This window comes from Penaeus japonicus, unplaced genomic scaffold (assembly GCF_977035675.1).
Source record: "Penaeus japonicus unplaced genomic scaffold, GWHDUDI00000001_assembly GWHDUDI00000033, whole genome shotgun sequence".
NCBI classification, from domain to species: domain Eukaryota; kingdom Metazoa; phylum Arthropoda; class Malacostraca; order Decapoda; family Penaeidae; genus Penaeus; species Penaeus japonicus.
The window spans coordinates 25,384,388-25,386,012 of NW_028234435.1; the positions used below are offsets into that span (position 1 = coordinate 25,384,388).

Below are 1,625 nucleotides of genomic sequence, written 5' to 3' on the forward strand. Positions count from 1 at the left end.
TTTGTTTCAAGACTGACATGCTGCAGTATTACCAACTTTCTCTCACATGAGTAAGTGCGAATCACGAGTGGATTGAGGTCAGTTAAGGCCTTAATTAAGCACAGATATGTTCCTTTTGGCATTCCAGTGGTGCCCCTTTGGCAATTGACAAGGAATACGAAGGGCATTACAGAAAAGCATACAAATATACCGAAGAATTTTTCTCTATTAATTTCCCTGTGCAATGTAGCGACAAAGGCCTTCGGCAATATGCTATCAAGTAAAACGCAGATAACACAAAAAATGATCCTCTAAAGCTTTCGTCGTTAACCATTTCATTGCGTCTGGAAATCCGTATGATTACACATGGTTACAGCGATGATAATGGTACTCTGTGGGAAACCTTCTTTTCGTGTACTGAGCACGTACTCACATCGCTTAATAATCTATCCATCGTGTACGCTAAATAAATAAAAAAAAAAGATAAATGCGGATTGACTTATGACGTCACTCGAGATTTATGACGTCACAGAACCTCCAAACTCTGACGATAGATGGCGCTGTCCTGGCGGCTCCTGGCACACCGCATCACTTTCCCGACCATTATTTCTAGGCTGGCTTTCCTCCCTTCCTTCCCCTTATTACCTTTGAGCACTGGAGTGACGTAAACAACATGGCGCAACACAAGGGCAGAAATCATCGTGAAAGTGCGACGTTTTAGTGTGCTTCTCAGACTTGACGTGGACACTATGAGTGCATATCTTTGAGGTCGAGAAGAGATATTTGAAACGAGGAATCATGGAGGAGGAGGACAGCGGCCTCGGGTACAAGCCCCAGAAACAGGTCATTTACAACAAGCTGCTGCCTTATTCTGAGGAAATTCGAGAGGAAATTGTTGAGCAGTTCAGTAACATTAAGATAAATTTGGCCAAAGCAGTGATCTTGCGTGATATAAGGCCGGGATGTGTCCATTGGGTCGCCAAGCTGTCCAGGTTTGTCTAACTTTTCCGACTACTTGAAGGAATATCTCGTTTATTATTATTATTATTATTATTTTCTTACTATTTCCATTGTTACACTTTCTGTTTTTGATATTATTATTGTTAGTATTGTCTTTATGAGTATATTAATGAACGTATCATTTTCATGATGACAATCTTCCCCAAATGGTGTACTTTACATATTTTTTTTATGTAGGCAATTTCATTCCTCTACATTAATTTAGTTGTAAACATTCCTCTAAAGCATATCCATTTCCTATTCCTTGATTTTCCAGGCATCACTTTTCTTGAAAGAAATACAATCATTTGTGGTTCTCTTTTTAGAGTGAAGCCTTTAGATTATATTAGAATAATTGCATAGTTTGCCAAATTATTTTCTGATCCGACTAATTCCATTTAGGACCAATAAGCAGTGTCTTTATCTCTCGGCCAAGGCTAACAAACTTGCCCCTTATCTGCATGACAAGATGAGGCTTGGGCTGCCTGACGTGCTCTTACCTTGTTAGAACACATAAGGTGGAGTTTTGTTTGCTACGGCGTGCATAATTAAACCAGCATAGATTTGCGGACTCTGTGAAGCGAAATGGTGGTGTCCTTTGTCTTGCACTTGGCCATTTTCCTCTGACCATTTTCCTCTCTCTTCAA

General features: G+C 40.0%; 1 protein-coding gene across 2 annotated transcripts in view; it reads left to right on the plus strand.

Moving 5' to 3' along the window:
* The first annotated feature begins 507 nt into the window (after positions 1–507).
* Positions 508–1,625, plus strand: part of LOC122264736 (proteasome activator complex subunit 4) — a 41,202-nt gene continuing 40,084 nt past the window's right edge. Inside the window, exon 1 of one of the 2 annotated variants that reach the window (XM_043033780.2) lies at positions 508–971. In XM_043033780.2, the coding sequence (XP_042889714.2) occupies positions 778–971 (194 nt within the window). In that variant the 5' untranslated portion in view covers positions 508–777. The remainder of the gene's footprint in view (positions 972–1,625) is intronic. The other variant, XM_043033779.2, reaches the window with a different exon arrangement.